This window comes from Aedes albopictus, chromosome 2 (genome assembly GCF_035046485.1).
Source record: "Aedes albopictus strain Foshan chromosome 2, AalbF5, whole genome shotgun sequence".
Classification (NCBI taxonomy): domain Eukaryota; kingdom Metazoa; phylum Arthropoda; class Insecta; order Diptera; family Culicidae; genus Aedes; species Aedes albopictus.
Genome location: NC_085137.1, coordinates 140,381,384 through 140,400,502, shown reverse-complemented (window position 1 = coordinate 140,400,502; position 19,119 = coordinate 140,381,384). Strand labels below are relative to the sequence as shown.

General features: G+C 38.9%; 1 protein-coding gene across 5 annotated transcripts in view; it reads left to right on the top strand.

Moving 5' to 3' along the window:
* Positions 1-19,119, top strand: part of LOC109410204 (angiopoietin-2) — an 842,481-nt gene that overhangs the window by 500,483 nt on the left and 322,879 nt on the right. For 2 of the 5 annotated variants that reach the window (XM_062850531.1, XM_062850533.1), the window contains 2 exons: positions 16,979-17,962; positions 18,196-18,499. In XM_062850531.1, the coding sequence (XP_062706515.1) occupies positions 16,979-17,962; positions 18,196-18,499 (1,288 nt within the window). Of the gene's footprint in view, positions 1-16,978; positions 17,963-18,195; positions 18,500-19,119 lie in introns of those variants that run through there. The other 3 variants (XM_062850535.1, XM_062850534.1, XM_062850532.1) reach the window with 2 other exon arrangements.

The window sequence follows — 19,119 nt, the reverse complement described above, 5'->3', positions numbered from 1 at the left end:
TGGACCCGAAAATCCGGATTTTCCGGCACCCAGGGAGGTTCAAGAATGCAAAAATATTTCACCAGAAAAATAATACAAGAAACTTCTTATGGATTTGTAGAAGCTACTTCTGGAACTTCTGAATCATTCCCAGAAGGAGCTTTTGGAGAATTACTAGGAGCTGAAGGATTTTCAGAAGCTACTCCTGAAGAATGTTGAGAATAAACTTGAGGGAAATACAGTGAGAAATCCTAAAGAAATTTCAAAAGCGATTCTAGAAGTAATCCAGAATAAGCTCTACAAGGAATCCAAGATCGAATTTCCAGAAGGAACTATGTACAGTAGGAATTCCTGAAGGAATTCGTGTAGAGACTCTTGAATGAGTTCCAGAAGGATTGTCGGAAAAGAAGCGAGAACTAACTCTTTGAAGAATCTTTCAAATCTAAGCAGAAACTCTTGATGAAATCCCAGAAAAATTTTTGGCTCTTTCCAGGAAGAATTTCTGAGGGACCTATGGCAGTAATATCACTAATATCAGAAATAATTTTATGCAATTCAGTATCATAATTTATATTTTATTTAACTCATTTTGGTATCATAATGGCCAATTTTACCGAACTTATAAATTATGCAACTGAAATGAGTTGCATAATAAAAAATAGTTGTATAATGTTCATAATTCAACTCATTTGAGTTGCATTATGAACATTATGCAACTCAAATGGGTTGCATTATGAAAAAAATCATTGCATACAATTTTGTATGGGACTCGTTGCAAAACTCGATTTTTTCAGCACTCGGCAAGCCTCGTTGGATAAATGTACGACTCGTGCTGAAAAAATCAACTTTTTGCAACTCATTACATAAATAACTATTTGGAGGGATTTAAGAAAACTCTTAAAACAATTTCTGTACGAACTGTTGAAGGCAAGGGGTAGTCACTCTACACATTTTATTTGTGCCAACGGTGCCTACCAGTGTGCACTGGTGTGCCTTAGTGTGCCGAGGTGCTGAGGTGCCGAGGCTCCAAAATGTATTATGGTGGCTGCTATAAAAAAGCGACGCCGCATTGGCATTATTTGTTCTTAGCAACCGTGGAATTTATAGTACCTACTTAATTGTTTTTGCTTTTTCCTAAACTGTCAACGAAAATACTCGCAGGATATTTTTTTTCAAATTCAAAGAGAACTTGCTCATTGTTTTGTTTCTAATTTTAGGTTAATGGCATTTGGACTTACATATATTGACGGAAGCACAGGATTGAACCTAACACCCGATTTTACTATTGTTCAACTCGCCCTCGCAACTTCCGTGATTAGCTTGTCTTTCAAAACTGGATTCTGTACCGAAAAAATACCCAAGATTTTTTAAAGATTTCCAATGTTTTCCTGGCCTAGCACTTTCCAGCAGGATTCGCCAAGTGAGAATGAAAGACCACAAATAAAACGGCATCGCTGTAACATCCCAAAAGTTCAATCCCAGCGAGAAGAGCTGCTCAAGCTCCAGCCTTCCGGTATGAGTTTTTGGAATGTTTCTTTTAGAAAATTTAATGAATTCATCTTATGTTGTATTTTGAACACTTTATTAATTGTCCCGGGTTTACATGATCTAAGTTCTTTTCGATTATGAACGTTCAAAATATTTCACACCGTAATTGGAACGTTGTCTGTGTATTGTCTGGATTGGTTGGACCTGCAGAGCAGGGAAGGTCGGGTGTAGATGGACGTCTAGCTTGCCTGCTTTTGGAATGGATTGAGATGGTTGGTTTAAGGATTGTACGAAAATCGAATGCTGGACCGCTTAAGAACGAAACCGATAAGCGCAATGAGGGCCTCCAGATCTAGCTTCTGTCCGTGAATATCTGACTGTTAGAAGTGTCTTGAACAGCATCAATAGAAAAATAATTTGGTACCGGAATGGCAATTAGTCTAGAATAAGAAATAATATAATTAAAATTGATACACACAAATCAATCAACCTGAAAATTCTGATGATGACAGATAATTTATTTACTTCGAAATCAAGGTTTGCTGGGATTGGCACAGATATTGTTAAATTTATTTATAGCATCCGTCATTATGGCATCTGTGCCACCCGGTGCCACTGGTGTGCCCGGTGTGTCCAAGGCACACTGTGTAGAGTGACTACCCCTTGGTTGAAGGTTTCCTCGGAGAAACTCCTGGAGGTATTTCAAAAGCAACATCTGTGTGAATTCCAAAAGAAACTTTAGATAAATTTTAAGAGGATCTTTTGGTTGAATCCCAGAACGAACTTGCAAGAATTGAAAAAAGGCCATCTAGGTTAACCTCAGAACGAATTCCTGAAAAAATCTCAGAATGAACTTCTGAAGAAATGCCAGGGGCCAGAAACTCTTTATTCGAAACCACAGATGTAAAGGCGTTGCGTTGGTATTCAGCAAGACCATGCTGGGGTGACGGGTTCGGTTCCCCGTTGGCTCTGGAGCTTTTCGTAGTGGAAATTTTCTTGGCTTCCTTGGGCCTAGAATATCTTCGTGCCTGCGATACGATATAGGCATGGAAAACGGTCATTGGCAGAGGAAACTCTCAGGTGATAACTGTGGAAGTGCTAATAAAACTTGATCTGAGAAGCAGGCTATGTCCTAGTTGGGACGTTACGCCAAGAATTGGAGAGAGGAGAGGAGGTAATATTCAAAGATTGTTTCAAAGCTTGATTCCAAGTTGTGTATTGATTTCAATAAGTTGACCAACAGCGATTGACAAATCACGCAACACAATAACATTCTATCTTACAATTCTCCCAATGCCGATCTATTTGATTCAACATTGTGTTTCCTAAATCTGCACCGTCACGTCCACAAACCTTGCACGAATTAGCGCTCAATTGTGCCACCGGGTGTCGGTTCGGTATCCATTATTCTACCCGTCACGTCCCCATCATCAGCTGAATGGGCCGCTTCTGGGGGAGCTTTGGATTTAATTGAATTCCGCGCTCAGCAGGATGGTCAAAAGCTCACCGAATCGGATTCGGACAACAGCAGCAGGCATCGAATGGCACCGAAATTGGGTATGCACCACATACCTAAATACTATACACGCGATTACGAAACAACGCCCAGTCGAATCGTGCTCAGTTAAATGTCATCTGGTGGCACCACGAACTAGAACACCCACCTGGTGGAAGTGAGTGGGTCGTTTGTTGTGAGCTTTGTCCGGTGATTCTAAATATGAGGGGATACAAAAAAAATCTAAGCCATTCTGACCATCGACTTCTGCTGGGTAGGTCCATACCTACTGTGAGATTGAATATGGAGCCAAATCTCAATCTTGCGCACCGTAATCAAATCAGCATTGTTAGAAAAATGCTCATTAAAATACGAGGATAGCCACCTTATTCTTTTAATGGACACAATGCTGATGGGGACTTGCAGTGGACAAGAAGGAAAAAGCAGACTGACACTATTGAATAGTTAGCATGTAAGGAAGGTAAAATCGGATTGTTCAACGAACTAATTGCTATCCATTTCAGCTCCAAATCATCTATCGAAGTTAACCGAGGTTAAGTATTATGCAACTTTTTGGCGAGTTTGTCACATGATTGAGGCTTAACAGCTCCGAGTCGACTTAATGAGTGTCGCAGGGCGATGGATAAAGTGTTACTTAAACGTACGAAACTAATGGACTTGGAATCTTCACAAGTGAATGGCTGATAAAGTTAGAGATTTTAATCGTTTTTTGATGAGCTGCCGAATTGGTAGCTGGTGAATGTCAATACATAGTTAACCATATACAGTGTCACTTTATTGTTCCTATGAGAAATACACTGTCGTGAATCGCATTCTGTTCCATATGCAAAGGTAATCCAGAAAACATGGGACTGATATGCGATTCGCTGCAGATCAGTGATGACCCAATTTTGTCAGCCCCTCATTGCTTTCTGTGCTAACGAAAACGGAACTTTTTAAATGTATAAAAAATATATCAAATGTATTGTATATTATTGATCCATTACAACACTTAAATGATAAATCTTACACTTCATCTCTTGATCTAACCCAAAATGTCACTCTCAACGGCAAACCCACCGACACATCCCGGCACCCGCCAAGAAGATCAAACTGCTCATCAGTAGTCCCATCCAAACGCGTCCCCTTCTTGGCATGCCGCCGCGTCTGTAAACATCCTCCACTTCGGTGCGACGTCGGCAAAGTGGACACCGAACAGGTTGTTCCGGTTGTCCGCTTAGCTTGATCATCTGATGGATACAATCCGTACAAAAGCGGTGATCACACTGCAGTTTGACGGTGTTCCGTCTCTTGAAATCCTCCATACAAATCACGCACTGGTCCACGTTGAATAGGTCCTCCTTGTCAGAAGCGGAGCTGCTATCGGTTGTCTTATTCTTGGAACGGTTCGGCCATGACTTGGACATGACTGAATATAAAGTTGGTATCAAAATAAAATCTTCACGAATCGTCTCTTGGAAATAGATACACCTGTACCCGTTCAGATAACGGGTTCACTAAGCAATCCGACAGAAAAAAATCTACGCTTACTTAGTTAAACATCCCGCAAAATAACAAAACCGCCATAAATAACAATTCAAGCCTAACTTTACCAAACACCGTATCCAACCAAATCTACGAGCGGAGAAAATCGAAGAAGAAGTTCGCTGTTCCCATAGCAACTCATACATTGAGCATTTCCGAAACGTGAAAAATCCGGGTATTTTTTTCACAAATTACTTCCCAAGGTGACTGATACAAGTAGTCCTTAACGAAATTCAGCGCCTTATGAGAAAATTTCTTTTTTGTTTACATATGTTACATACGGTGTTTGGTAAATTTAGGCTTGAATTTCAAACTGCTCGTTGTCAGAGATTCTCAGCCACGCATGGATCGAATAAAAAAAAAGGTTCAACGACGTACCAAGGTAAAGCGGGTCAAATAAATCAGCGGGGTGAAATTGATCATTTGGGAACAACATTGTAATTGGATACCATGAACTTCTGAGCGTCGCAATGATCCCAAACTTCTTACCTCATCTAGTTCATAGATGTCTAGGGATGAGTTTAGACTTTTATTTGTTTAGAAAAAAGTTAGTTTCGCATTATTTTTTTTTTAGGAATTTGCAGTGTATTCCTCACTAAGCTGAAATCATTGCTTCTAAACAATCGATTGCCACTAGGACTTCCCGTCAATTTTTTGTTTTAACATTTTTGTGGAGCCTTGGTTGGAAAGTTATGAAGCTATTCTGAATATGAATAAGTTTAAAAAAGTTCGTTTTTTGACGAAAAAGTAGTTTATTGTAACAGAAATCACTTATTTCAAAGGAAATTGCCTACCTTTAGGCGTTGAAGGGGCAAATTTCAAAATTTAATTTTGCATTTTAAGGGTCAAATTTACTAGTTGTAAGATTTTTGACGCGTTACAGGTATGTTCCGTTTTTGTCACTATTCGTTTTTATCACTATCCGTTTTTATCACTATCCGATTTCGTCAACATTTCACTCCGTTTTTGTCAACACTAAAGGTTTTGTCAAATTTGTTCCCTCGAACACGAGTTATTTATCGTTTAACATTAATCTAGAGGCAATGCATCCATGAATGAATTTGAAGCAATCACCAATGATGACATAGAAGCAGAAGCCATTTACGCTACAGTAGCTTTCAGCATATTTCAAATTCAGCTGTAAATAATGTTAATTCATGCTTTCTCTCATAATTTTACTTCTTATTTGAACATGAGAAAAATTAAAGTAATAGTCCAATAGAAAAATTAAATCGAGCCAATTTAATTAATGAAAACCTGACAGGAGATGGCAGAAGGTAACATGTGAATATCAACATCATCATCAACAATTTTGAAGTTTTGTAAAATGGCTCAATCATTTTCCAAGTGTAACATAAGTAGCTAATCATGATACACAGAAAAAATTATTCATGTAAAATTCAGCGAAAAATCATGCACATAAAGGGAATGCTAGAGTTAGTGCATATTTACATGAGATATCATGTAAAATTACGTTACGATCATGTAAATTTGCGCTAATAGTCGCGTAACCGGTTGGTGTCCATGATGGTTTACGCGATGGTTGGCGGAAATTTACACGATAGTAATGTAATTTTACATTATATCTCATGTAAAAGTGCACTAACTCTAGCATTCCCTTTATGTGCATGTTTTCTCGCTGAATTTTAATTACATATTTTTTTCTGTGTAGATTAATAATAGACGGGATGTGCATATAAAACCATCAAAGGATGGACTCGATTTTCCGCCAATAGGGCAAATCACCCTGGATAATCGAACATTTTTTTTTATTTCGTTAGCCTATTGTGTTAGGGCACCTTAACCCTCTAATACCCAAATTTTTGATTTTGATCTAAATATCATTTTTCGTCATCCAAAATCGATTTAAACATGTTTTGGAAGATGATTCTTTTTAATTCTCAATTTCGTGAATTTTAGTTTTTGATTTTTCTAATTTTTATTTTTGAACATCCCCAAAGTTTTATATTTTTCCTGGAAGCCTATTTGGAATACGGATTTTTTGAGATGAAAACATTTTGAGATATTATGATTGTTGTTGAAATATTTTTATTTTAAATTTTTTTCATAGAAAATTTTATTTTCCGTGTAATTTTAAGGAAAATAATTTTAGAGTGTATTCGATTCCCTTAAACTATAAAACTAGGACAGAATGATTTGGGAAAAATTTAAAATATGTTAATTGCAGTGATTAAATGCAAAATAAACAATGACTTCTAGAAGGTGACTAGAACATCAATTTTTCAATGATTTTTCAAAAATGTAAATACGTTTTAAAATACACCAAAAACCATTTTGAGATATACAAAACAGTCCTAGATATCAGCCAAAAATATAAAAATTTTGATTTTCCACGAAACAAAAATTACAAAAATGCTCAAACTATACCCCGTCTAAAGGCGGTATTGGGTATTAGAGGGTTAACTGGTGTCCCTTCCGGGGATTACTCCAGGAGTCCATCTGGGTATTTCTCCAAGAACTTCCTTCTGAAGATCCTTCTTCTATTGCTTCTTTACGGCTCTACGTACCAACTGGAATTTGGTCTGCCTCTTCAAGTGTTCTTCGAGAACTTAAACAGTTTAGGGTTTTCTTTGCCTGTGATTGCTTGAATTTTTACACCACAATCTATTTTACAAGACTTTGTTTAGTGAAATTAATTTCTCGCAATCTTTTACACGATGTTCTTGAAATTACGCGATGTGCTGATTTTTTCTCTTCTGGTCGCTATTTCTTTCCGACGGGGCTCAAATATCTAGCAGAGATCCCTCTTGTCTTCCTTGATACCCTGTCCAAATTTTCCCGACCGAAACTTCTATAGTCACTAGTCTAACTGAAGATTCCTATACATTTTTTTTACGGGATTTCTTTTTCGATTGCTCTAAAAATACCATCTTGGTTTTCTTCAGTAATTCCTACTAGTGATTCTACCTTGTATTCCTCCAGATTCCTTATTGTTTTTTTCTGAGAAATCGCCAGGAAATATTTCAGAAGTTCCTTTGGGTGAATTAGGAGTGAAGTCTTTCAGAAATAAGTGTTGAGCGGCAGCCCAGGTGTGAATTTGAAGCTTTACCCAACCAATATCGTAATAGCTGGCTCAGGGCCAATGAAGTCATGTGATGCCCCAGTGCGAGCTAACTCATCAGCCATTTCATTTCCAGCGATGGAAGAACGGCCAAACAAGATGGACAGCGTTTGCTGAATTTAGCTCCTCGATTTGAGTTCGACAAGCGATAACTATCTTCGACCTAGAGTTGGCCGAAGCAAAAGTTGGCCGAAGAAAGTGGCCGAAGCAGCCTGGCTATCCGAACAGAAGTATATTACTTTGCCTATTACGTATCGTGTTGCTGAAGTGCTGATTGCAATCCACACATAAGAGCAAATATTTCGACCTGAAAAACAGTGCAGTGTCTACCAAGTGAGTAAGATGCTTTACTCGGATTTACCGAAAGGCCATATTGGCGACACCAACCCTTAACTACCTCAAGAGCGTTTTGCACCAGGTCGAAAAGGATGCTGATGCACATACCATCTAACATTGTTAGATAGTCGTTGGCAAAACCATAAGTAGGAAAACCGCTATTATTGAAATGCCTCAATAGCGTATCTGCTACGAGATTCCACAAAAAGTGGTGACAAGACTCCCCCTTGGGGGCATCCACAAACACTCAATTTCTTAATCGCTGCTTGACGCAAAGTCGAGAAAAGATGTCTGTCATTGAGCATTTGGCATCGAAAGGCACGTTGTCAAAGGCACCCTCAATATCTAGGCAAACACCCAAACAAGATTGCTTTTGAGCGAATGCCTTCTCGATATCGTAAATAACCTTGTGTAAAAGAGTCACAGTGGACTTACCACATTGGTAGGCATGCCGTTCACATGAAGAGGCACGTTGGCCAGATGAACATCACGGATGTGATGATCCACAGTGCGTTCTAAGCGTTTCAGAAGACAAGAGGTCATACTGATTGGTCTGAAACTCTTTGCTCCTTCATGCGATGCACGTCCCACTTTCGGAATAAACTTTACAGTAACATCCTGCCAAGATTTGGGAATATACCCTGTAGCAAGTACTTTTTTCAAAACATGTACTGAGTGCCTGAGAGTAAACGCGACTAAAATAATAGCTCCAAATTTTATCACAATATTTAATAATATTAAGCGTATAAAATCACGAAAATATAACGTTTCTATACATCGAAACGGGCTCTTCGAATTGTGGTGAAAATATTCCGATTATATCAGTGATAAGTTATTAAAATAGTCAAATTTGAAAAACTATTTGATAGAGCGTCCCTATTGCGAGTTGATATGAGTACCACGTCTATTCGATACAAAAGATCAGCAATGGACGAATGCTCAGTATGTAACACTGAAATCCAGTCTGACGAGAAAAATGTGAAATGTGTGTATTGCAGCAATTCGTTGCACGTTAAATGCGCGGGTCTATCAGATTCTCGCTATAACAAGATTCAGAAGGGACATTGCTACTACTGTTCCGGTCATTGTGAAACCTCGCATGCAAACAGCAGAAAGATGGACGAACTATTAACTAATATGAAGTGCTTGCAAAAGTCGATGGACAAACTCAATCAAAAATGCGAAGAAAACGGTACAAATCAGAAGAAAACGGATGATGCTGTGAGAAAACTGAGTGCGTCCATGTGTGAACTCACAAAGTCTCAGAGTGACATTAAGAATTCGGTTGAAGAAGTGAAATCTTCACAAGCGTTCATTGCGGCTCAGTATGAAGACATCAAGTCCTTACACGAGAACATGAAGAAGGACTTTGCAGGGTGTGTTACTAAAGTGAGCGAACATGATGGCCACATTCAGGCCTTAAACAGCACTATCGTCGATATGAAGAAGCGTCTGCGTCTGGCGGAGCAAAATTTGTTGAAAAACGAAATCATCATTAATGGCATACCCAAGGAACTCACTATCGCAGAATCGACGATCATCACAAAAGTAGCGGCTGCCGTAGGGGTGCAACTGTTCTCTACTGACATCGAAAGAACCCTCCGGGCTAGGAACGGAATGATCCTGGTCGAATTCAGCAACTCTAAAGTACGAAATGACATCCTTCGTGCTCGTAAGGGTAAATCGGTGTATGCTGATGAAATCGACTTTGGCAATGCGGCGCTACCCACCAGCTCAAGGTCTTCTCCCAACAACAAGCAATTCCATACTAAGGTCTTCATAAATGAGAATCTGACGAGAGAAACCCGTTCACTGTTTCGAGAAGCCAAATCTCTCCGGGTATCTCATGGGTTCAAGTATGTGTGGTGCAACAACGGGAACATCTACTGCAAGAGAGACGACTCGGCAGATGTCTACATCATCGATTCCATTGAGGATCTCAAGAGATTGCGTTCATCTCCAAGGAAAGCTTGATCGCTCAAACTCTCTGCTGTTGTTGCTGGCTGCTGTTGTTACTGCTGGTTGCTGTTGGAGGCTGCTGATGTTGGTGTTAGTACGGTGTTTTCTGTTCACATGTATTTTCTGTCATGGGAACGAACGATGACGACGATTTTATAAGCAATGTGCGATTAGGTGATAACTTAAATATTGTATACCCAAACTCGAACGAAATTTTTACCAATTCAAAAATCAACCTGTTGTATATGAATATTAATTCGATACGAAATAAAATAGAAGATCTTATGTTGTATTTAGCAAAGTTCAAATCAACTATCCATATTATCTGTATCACTGAAATGAGATTAAATCCCGATGAGATCTATATGTGCAATATTCCTAGCTACAACGTAGTTTGTTGTCCACGATCCAATAGACTAGGTGGTGGTGCCTGTATGTTTATTCACGAATCTATGGAGTATGATGTTATGAAGAACGAAGAATTTCTGGAAGGTAGCTGTATTATTGTTTCTCTGAGAGAGCCGAGATTGGATATTGCAGTAGTGTATAGACCCCCACATGCAAATTTGAATGACACTATACTGTACCTAGATTCTCTGTTGGAATCTGCTGGGAAACTGATATGTGTTGGTGACTTCAACATCAACTTACTAAACACGACCTCGAATGCTTATGTATCAATGGTGGAATCCAATGGATTTACATTTTTAAACAGAGTCGATAACGATAGTGCTACACATGGATTAAACCCAACAGGAACAATAATAGATCATGCTTTTACGAACATATATTACCTAAACTTTGGATTATGTATCGATGACATTAGTTTCACAGATCATAAATCATTGCTTATCAGCTTCGACTCGCAGAATAGTTTATCTAGAAGCAATAAATCAACCAATGTTGTGAAATACAATTACGCTAGTATTACTGCTGATCTAACGCATTTGGTGGAATCAGCTGCCTGTTTGAATAGTTTTAACCAGTTGATAAAAAATTGTATGTCCAAAAACTCATATCAAATTCGTACATGTAGTAGATATCAAGCTAAAGCGCCATGGATAGACGAAACAGTACTTGGAGAAATACGATACAGGGATCAGTTATACAGGAGAACGCTTCAATGGCCAGATAACTTACTAATACAGCAAAATTACCGAAAACAAAAGAACTACGTGACTCGTCTCATTAAACAAAAGCAAAAAACATATTATCAAAATCAGATAGTTGCGAATCGCAGCAACATTAGAAAGGTGTGGAGTATATTGAATGAAATTGTGTTTCGAAGAAAAACAAAACAAGGAAATTCAAGTATTTCGAAAATACTCTTGAATGATAGGGTATTGGAGGATAGTGTAGATATATGTAATGCATTCAATAGTTATTTCATCAACATACCTCACGAGCTTTTGTATAACTTGGATCAAAAATTTAATAATGAGCCTCGAGATTTCACATTGAATAGATCAATTGCAAATTCTATTGTTATACTACCAGCTTCAGCCAATGAGGTAGGCAACTACATACGTAGCCTAAAAAACTCTAATGCAGCAGGAGTAGATGGTATTCTGTCGAAAGTTATTAAACAAAATTTAGAAATAATTGTTCAAAAACTAACCTCTCTAATCAACCAATCGATCGCCGACGGCGTATTTCCTTATTGTTTGAAATCAGCGAAAATAGTGCCAATTTACAAAAGCGGCTGCAAAACAGGTTTAGGAAACTATAGGCCAATATCAGTCCTCCCGGTTCTATCCAAACCATTCGAAAAGATTATACAGCAAAGGCTGTGTAGTTTTTTTGATCGCCACAAAATAATCAGTAAAAATCAATATGGCTTTCAACAAAATTCGAATACCACCAGCGCCACTGTCAATCTAATAAATGAAATTCAGATTAACTTAGACGAACGTAAATTATGTTCTGCAATCTTTATAGACGTATCAAAAGCATTTGATTGTGTCTCTCACACAATACTATTGAAAAAACTCCATTAGTACGGTATTAGAAACAAAGCTTTCTCACTGATTGAATCATACTTGAATAACAGATGTCAATGTGTAAGCATCAATAATCATACTAGTCGAGAATTGACTGTTGACTTTGGCGTACCACAGGGCTCAATCCTAGGACCATTACTATTTAACGTTTATGTAAACGACATTTTTGATCTTCCTTTGAAAGGAAAGCTTCAACTCTTCGCTGATGATGCCGCTTTAGTTTATAATGCAAATAGTTTCGAATCCCTTTACCAAGATATGCAACATGATTTGAATTTACTACAACAATGGTTTTTCAATAATGGATTAACGGTTAATGCATCTAAAACAAAGTATATTATATTCCGTAAGAACGATCAGTTAGATAACATACATTATGACCTGTGGCTTAGTGGAGAAAAGCTAGAAAGGGTTGTCTCTTTGGCTTATTTGGGTCTGATAGTTCAACAGAGTTTGCGATGGAATTTACATGTTGAACACATTCATAAGAAAATTAGTAAATTTCTCGGTATGCTCCGCCAAAGCAGCTACATGATACCCCTTAAAGAGAGGAAAAATCTATTCTATGCCCATGTTAATTCACAAATTTGTTATCTCTGTATAATATGGCAAAACGCTCCTAATTACGTGATTAGTAAAATCTCAATAACTTTGAACAAGTTCATGAGAACTATTTTTTGGGAAGATTATTTGGATCCTAACGTTAGAACTGTTGATTTGTACAAAAACAACTACATTATGAATTTTGCTCAACTTAAGTATTTCGAATCTGCTTTGTTTGTTTATAAAGTAAAAAATAATCTAATTAAACATAACTTAGAACTCCAATCATTGAGTGAGTTACACCGATTCAACACACGAAACATGATTAATATACAAATAAGAATACCAAGAACTAATTACATTAAACTTGGTTGCATATATCCTGCCACAATTAACTACAATAACTTACCACTGAGTTTGAAAACTATTACTTCAATCCACATATTTAAAAATAGTCTGAAAAAATACGTTATTGAAAACATTATATGATATATATTGATTATTATACTTAAATACTTTCATTTGCACTGAACTACCATCGATTAAAGACCTCCTAATCAGTCTTCGGACTGTCTGAGGTCTATCAAACAATAAGTAAGCATTGTAATAAATAGGTTAGGGGAAGAAAGTTAGAATTAGAAATGTTTGTAATTTTTCTTTTGTATACTTTTTTGAAGGGGTTTTTACGCCTGGGATTGAAACATATCAATATAAATGTTTCCATCCTGGCTTTTCCCCTTACCGAAAAAATGAATAAATAAATTAAAATATTAAAATTTAAAAAAAAAAAAAAAATGTTGAAATCCTTTCCGAAGCAAAATAGGATAAATCTCATCTGCTCTAGGAAATTTGAAAGGACTATTTAGTGCCAACTCAATAGATTCTAAAGTTACAATTTACAATACTCCGGGCCGAAGACAGAGAACCACAACTACAAGAAAAGACATCAGGTTCATCCGAAGATGTATTGTAATTTAATGTAATTTAATGAAATGAAATATCCACACATCCGGGGAAGTTTGTGCTGAATAAGCATTTGGCAAACGAAGTTCGTTCACTCGAAAATCCTTAGATTTCGCAAGGATTTTGTTTAATCGACTGACTTCACTTAAACTGGAAACATTTGTGCAAAGGTTTTTCCAGCCAGATCATTCAGCAGACCGGAATGCTTTCTTGTAGGCCTTGTGAGCCGACCTGAAAGCCTCCGAGCCAGCTGAACGTCGTCTGTTCCAACTCTTTCTACATTGTTTCCTGAGCTTCGCCAAATCAGAGTTACACCAAGGGGTTCCCCTTGTGATCTTCACAGACCACAGAGTGCAAGCTTCTTCAAATGCTTCCATGACAAAGCCCGTTATAGTATCATCTAAATCACTTGGAGTGTCAATAGATGGTGAGTATCCATGAAATTTGGCTACAACCAAAGCGGTAGAGAGATCCCAGTTGGTTGACCGGGGGTTCCTGAAATGCAAAGTTTGCGAACATGTTTAAAAAAGATGTAACGATGGTCAGATAAAGATTCTTCATCCAACACATGCCAATTGTGACTAGTTCTACTAGTGCAAAGCGTTATGTCTAACAATTCCTCTCTAGGAGATATGTTAAGTAATTCAAAATCTGTACTACTTAAGTACTCCATCAAACTGGAGCCTCTCAAGTTAATGTCTGAGCTGCCCCAGATGATATGCTGAGCATTAGCATCACTGCCAACAATCAGCGGAAGGCCTTTTGAAGAACAGTATGCGAAGACTTGTTTGAAAGCATCCGTAGGGGATGGTTCATCATGCGGTAAATAAACACCGAACAATAGATGTGCTTCCTGTAGAGGTTTCCAACGGATTCATCAATTGTGACAGTACATACAGGCAAGGATGGGAACACTCAATTGCAGAGAGTTACACTCACTTGATGTTTCCTCAGCTCAGAAGCGTGCAATCAAGAAATGATGTATGGACGACTTTTGTCTTGTGGTTTTATCTAAAAGTTTGCCGAATAGAGTAGGGGTCGCACACGCATACCGAAGTCTTGAAGGATCTGCGAAGGCAACTCTCCACGAGGTGAATGTAAATTACACTCACCTCGTGGAGAGTCGCTTTCACAGCTCTGTCACGACTTTGATATGCGTGTGTGACACCTACTCTATTCGGCAAACTTTTAGACAAAACCACAAGGCAAAAAACGTCCATACACCATTTCTTGATTGCACGCTTCTGAGCGAAGACAACATCAAGTGAGTGTAACTCTCTGCAAGTGAGTGTTCCCATCCCTGCATACAGGGGATGGCCAAAATGTTTATGATAGGCAACTTTTTTTCTCCAACAAAAAAATTCAACATGCTGTAACTTTTCATAGACTGCATCAAAAAATCTAAAATTTTGACTGTTTGCCAACCTATTATATGTGCATCTTTGGTACAAATTTGGGCTCGATTGAATAATTTTTCGCGAAGTAAGAACCGTTCGCGTAAAACACTATTATTTAGACAACTAGTTTTTGAACTGTCATATCTCGGAAACCAGTGAACCGTGAATGATTTTTTTAACGTTCATCAACAATATATTGATACTTAATACGACTTTATAAAATATAATATTTTCTCACGGCGAATTAAGTTACACCGCGTTGAAATTTTTACCCATATTGAGGAAAATAAGTCAAATTTACAATACCACACAAAAATTACTAAATGTGTTCTTCCATCAATCTTAATAGGCTCTAATATATCTGATTAGAGATAACTTGAGAACAGAAGTGGATATCAATACTAAAATTTATTGACATTGATGTAAAAAAATACATTTTTTCGAAAAAAAAATCCAAGAAGTGTCAATCCGTGATAACTTTTTTCAACGTTTCAAAAATACGTATGTTTTAATAGTTTGTGAAGCATTTACAGTATTGGTGTACGTTCAAAATTTCATTCAATTCGGTTCACTGGTTTCCGAGATATGACAGCTCAAAAATGAGTTGTCTAAATAATCGTGTTTTACCCGAACGGTTCTAACTTTGCGAAACATTAATCAATCGAGCCCAAATTTGTACCAACAATGCACATAAATAGGTTGACAAACAGTCAAAATTTGAGATTTTTTGATGCACTCTATGAAAAGTTATAGCATGTTGAACTTTTTTGTGAGAGAAAAAAAAGTTGCCAATCCCAAACATTTTGGCCACCCCCTGTACATACGTCTCTGGTAGTAAATTCAGATACGAGTGTAGCAACGATTGCGTTGTTGAAAAGCACACAGGCTCGAGGCATGACACGCGAGTTTGCCATTTCATTTTTACTGAAAGTAGCAAACAAGGGGTTCACAAGGTTTCTTAGATAGAAATTCCCCTTACGAAAGTAAGGTTCTTGGACTAAGGCCACTTGGGCTGTACCATTTTGCATAAGTCTGCAAAGATTGAACGTTGCTGTTCTTTTAGGCTGAATATTGATCTGAGTTATCCTAACCGTAGCCATTTCCAAAACTAGGCAAGATTAAACTCTTCACAATCACTTCACAACAAAGAACAGCAGCAATAAAACCAGATCGGTAACGATTGGAAAACACCAATGGCGAGGTTACACAGAATACACTGTATAAATCGCATAATGCGAAACCATATAGGTGAAAGAAACACAAGGTCCACTGCGCTATTGCTCTGGTTAGCACAGTAAAGGCAAAATACTGTAGAAGGTGCCCTGGTACTCACCAGGCTCCGTTAGCGGTTAGGTTTTTATTAGACCCCCCCTAACCATTCATTCCTAGGCACGGTAAGCATATAGCCGCATCACACCATGATTAGGGGTCACCTGTTTAGTGGACTTTTACCACCGGAACAGGCGGTCCGCAGTGTTATTATTAGCCTATTAAGGCAATCGCTACCAACACTACACAGCTATCTTGGCTGATCGAGAAAAGAAGTTAATATTGATGATCAACTTCATACGGGCTCGAACAGCCCCTTAAAATATTTTTTTGTTTGTATTAACGTGTATTTTAACATAAATGCTAATTCTACACTTAAAATAATTTTCAAAATCGAATAAATTTCTATCAGTTCCACAAACTACGTAGACTCGAAGGGGCATAGGGAGTGGTCTGGCCCTAAATTACACATTTCGACAATTTATATTCTGAAAAGTGCAAGTGCCTGCTTCCGAACCATGATTCTTCAGCAACTGCAACGATCCACCGATGCAATACAATGCAAAAAACGAAAGTCGTCCAGATGGTGCCGGCCTGTCAGTATCTTAATCCTGTTTCTCTTGCGTTAATTAAATCACACAACTGCTCGCTGGAGCATCAAACAATCAACCACCTTGTTGCTACAGATGCTCACATAAACGGCAGTTGAATGAAAAGTGAATCGTGCCGGTTTGCGAATTCGAAAGGGGCGATGCGTATCTGCGCGAAAATTAAATGATAAGCCGACGCAAATTGAACCGTTTAAAAAGAAACGAGAAAATCAGCTCAATCTGTTTTAATTACGGGAAATAAATTTGGCTTGAGCGAAAGGGAAAGGACACATTTTAATCCACTTGTTTTTGTTTTGATTTTCCGTTTACAGGGAACAACAGCTGCTCAATGTGTTCGAAGTAGTGGTATCAACGTTGGAGGGGAAACTCCAGCGGATAGACAACCTGGACAAAGCGGTCGAACACCTGATGCGACGGGTGGAGTCGCTGGACAGTAAGATGGCGGACAATATCCACAAAACCGACTCGGTCATCACAAAGTTGAGGACCCTGGACAGTAAACTGTCGTCCGGAGGAGATGATGAGAGGCCCAACAGTGTCCGGACGGCCAAGTCCACGAACAGTTTGGACAGTCGACTGGTGTCGCTGGACCAGAAGGTTAGCGATATCGACAATAAGCTGAACGGACTGAAGAACCAGATCGACAGCAATTTCCTGCCGTTGGACGACATAAATGCCGAAGCCAGTGAGCGCAAAACCGTTAGCATGAACGTGGCCGAGATCACGAAGGCAATGCATTCGGAAGTGATGGGACACATCACCAAGGAGTTAGGTCAACTGAGAGCTATTCAGGAAGGCATCGATAAGAAACTCCAATTCCACATCAACATTGTGTCGGAGAATCTAGGCAAAACGATCAACCTGTTGAACGAAGTCCACGATGCGGTGGTGGATCACAACATCAACTTTAACTACAACTCGACCTCAACCATTCCGCCGTACGTAAAGGCCAGCAAGATCGACATCCTGGTGAAGCAGATCCGACCGATCATGTCCGTTTCGGAGAAAATGGACGAAGTGTGGGATGTTGTCGTGGGAACCAAGAGCTCCGTCGACGATCTGGTGCCCAAATCGGACGCTCTGCTCACGCAGAACCAACGCCAGGAGCGAGCCATCGGCGAAATTCATCACGATCTGAAGACCAAAACGAACCTGATCATCAACAACCTGGATATGGTGGAGAAGCGACTCAAGAAACAGGAAGACGACGTGGCCGTATTGGCGCAACGTCCCGTTCCAGCCGAACTTCTGATGGACCCTACGATTGATCGACTCGTTGAATACGATCCTAACCGGTAAGAAGGGCTTTATTAGTACTACTAAGTAGTACGGTGTTACACTGACAAAACTCAATATGGGACTTTTGCAGGTTGTAGGTCAAGAATGTAGAATCCCAAAACGTTCAGCGTTGTACATTAATTAGTTCCATAAATAGTCGACCTATGACCTACAGTAAATTCTCAGAACAGTTTTTTGTTTGTAACACATTGTGCCTTAATTAACGAAATTAAGACTAATCATTGCCAAGTTCTCACCGAAACAGGTACTCAATCGTGGAAGACTTCACGGAAGCGCTGCCAACGACGACCTACCCCACTTCGTCTTCCTCTTCGACGACGAGCACCAGTAGTAGTAGCAGCAGCAGCAGCACCAGCACAACCGCTAGCAACGTGAATCTCACCAGCACCACATCGGCTTCGGCGCAGACGGTTCAGGCTGGCGGCAAAAACGTGTCCCGCAAAGGCGGAATCATCTTCCCCAGTGTGAAGAACAAGCCTTCCGTGCTGAACAACACCTTTGCGAGCGAGAGCCTACTCTTCAAGGACATTAAGGTAAGAGCTAGCTAAGAGCATGCGGTTTCGACGGAACAACTTGTCACCCTGTCATGTTCTACGTGTTACACGATACTAATAGCGTTGGACAGAGTGAAAACAAGGTTTAATGCTCAGGACAAGTGCAATTATGATCAATCTTTTTCATACGTTGCCACAATATATCTTGTTTTTGTATAGATTAGGCTGATACAAATTTAACTATAAATCATTTCCAGACCAAAATATCCAAACTCATAACCAACTTTCCTCACCTAACTTTTGGAAGGGTGTATGAAAAACACAAATTTTTCTCCTGCAAAAAAAATATTATTCGAAAACGGTTTGTTTGGATTGAAATGATGTCTTTGGAAACGTTTGAGGACTTTTAGCCTTCGATCTTCGAGTAATCTTGAAAGGAGAGGAATGTTAGAATGACTCAGTATTCCTTTTTGAATTCGTCCCGAATGTTCATTGGATTACCACCGGCGATTATCTAAGATTCTACAAATTCTTCTGGGATTCCTTCTTGAGAATCTTCCAGGCTTCGGACATTTCTGCAGATTTCGAGAGATTTTCCCGGTGTCCCCTTGTTTACTGAAGGAATTTCCCACAGGATTTATATACAGGAGTCCCGTCAG